Raw genomic sequence first — 1,458 nt, 5'->3', positions numbered from 1 at the left:
AAATTAGAGATTTATTAATTTAAAGTATAGCACCATTTTCACTCGTTAGAATTAGCTAAAATCCTGAAAAAAAAAAAAAAAAAACTATTGACAACAAATATGTAGAATGGTACAAAACATCTATACTATGTAGGGTGTTTCCAATTATATAATAGTCCAATAATAATTGATACCATTCGAAGTTTAGATTTTCGATCTTGCAATCATTGTATTAATAGAAAAAAAAAATCATATAAATTTGAACTAATTGATTGGAAAAAAACCGCGTGATAAATAAAAACATGATTGAAACAGATCAAAATGCATATAGCCCAAATTCCAAAAACATTGAAATTCATCTATACAATTACAAAAGATGAGTAAAAAAGAAAGACCAACCAAATTCATCTCCATCAAAATCATTCCATTTCTTCATCTTCATCTTCAGCCACAAAACAGTGAACATGAACCCCAAAATCACAAACCCTACAGTAATAAACCCAACACCCATTTCCAAAACCTCCCTCACAAACACCGCAGCAAAATCCCTTCCCCTTAAACTGGAACTCAAGCCGGAGCGGGTGCTCGTGGTTTTTTCCGGCCACCGTCTCCGGCAAGGTGGCGCAGTGGATATGGAGATCAAACTGGCATCGTGGGCACCGGTAGATGAAGCCGGAGCCCACGTCGCCGCACGCATCGCAGGCGAACTCCCCGCCGACGTACGGCGAAGATCCGGCGAGTATGAGGGGGTGTTTTGGGTGAGAGGGGTGGTGGATCTCCGGCGGAAGGGCGAAACAGAGGTCGTGGAGGTGGAATTCGCATTTGGGCTTTGTGCACTTGTAGGCGGCGCCGGAAAGTCGGAATTCGCAGCCGGAGCAGATCGTTCCGTCGTCCTCCACCACCGTCACGGCGGCCAGTGGGTGGCGGTGGCTGAAATGTTGCTTCAGCATTTCTCTGCTCTGTTTTTATTTGCGTATTGAAGTTGTGATTGGCGATGAAGAGATCAGGAATGATAAGCTGAAGCGCAATAAATAAGGTTTTTAAAAGGTCAACGAGATTAATTCTTTCCGTATTCATCGCGATTATTTGTTTTATTATTATTATAATAGTTATTTTGAAAAAAAAAAACTTTTTGCCTTCCAAGTTTCGAAAATTATTTTCACTTGTTTAAATTTTAAAATATTACATTTTTAATATTTAAATTTTGAGTTTACTTAAGTTTTTAAATATTATGATTTTAGTCTTTAAATTTTAAGTTTAATTTCAATTAATCCACATATTTCAAGATATACACTTTTAATATCGAATTTTATTAAATACTCATTTTTTTTTTGTTATTGGAGAAAAAATGTCTATTAAACAAATTTAAAATAATTATAAAGTAAATTTTCAAAATTAATTTTAATATTGATGAAAATAGTGAAACTTAACTAATTGTAAATTTTTTATTTCTCTTAGTTAATTAATAAATATTAAAAC

At 34.8% G+C, this 1,458-nt stretch overlaps 1 protein-coding gene across 1 annotated transcript; it reads right to left on the bottom strand.

Moving 5' to 3' along the window:
- Positions 1 to 228: 228 nt before the first annotated feature.
- Positions 229 to 1,000, bottom strand: LOC120091443. The gene has a single exon (XM_039049471.1). It carries the CDS (start codon positions 927 to 929, stop codon positions 399 to 401), a length of 531 nt encoding a protein of 176 aa, XP_038905399.1. The 5' UTR covers positions 930 to 1,000; the 3' UTR covers positions 229 to 398.
- Between the last annotated feature and the right edge of the window lie 458 nt (positions 1,001 to 1,458).

This window comes from Benincasa hispida, chromosome 11, assembly GCF_009727055.1.
Source record: "Benincasa hispida cultivar B227 chromosome 11, ASM972705v1, whole genome shotgun sequence".
Classification (NCBI taxonomy): Eukaryota; Viridiplantae; Streptophyta; class Magnoliopsida; order Cucurbitales; family Cucurbitaceae; genus Benincasa; species Benincasa hispida.
This window is presented reverse-complemented; position numbering and strand designations above follow the sequence as displayed.

What these genes read in the sequence shown, in the direction of transcription:
- LOC120091443 (XM_039049471.1), bottom strand. Translation starts at nt 929, where the DNA reads ATGCTGAAGCAACATTTCAGCCACCGCCACCCACTGGCCGCCGTGACG.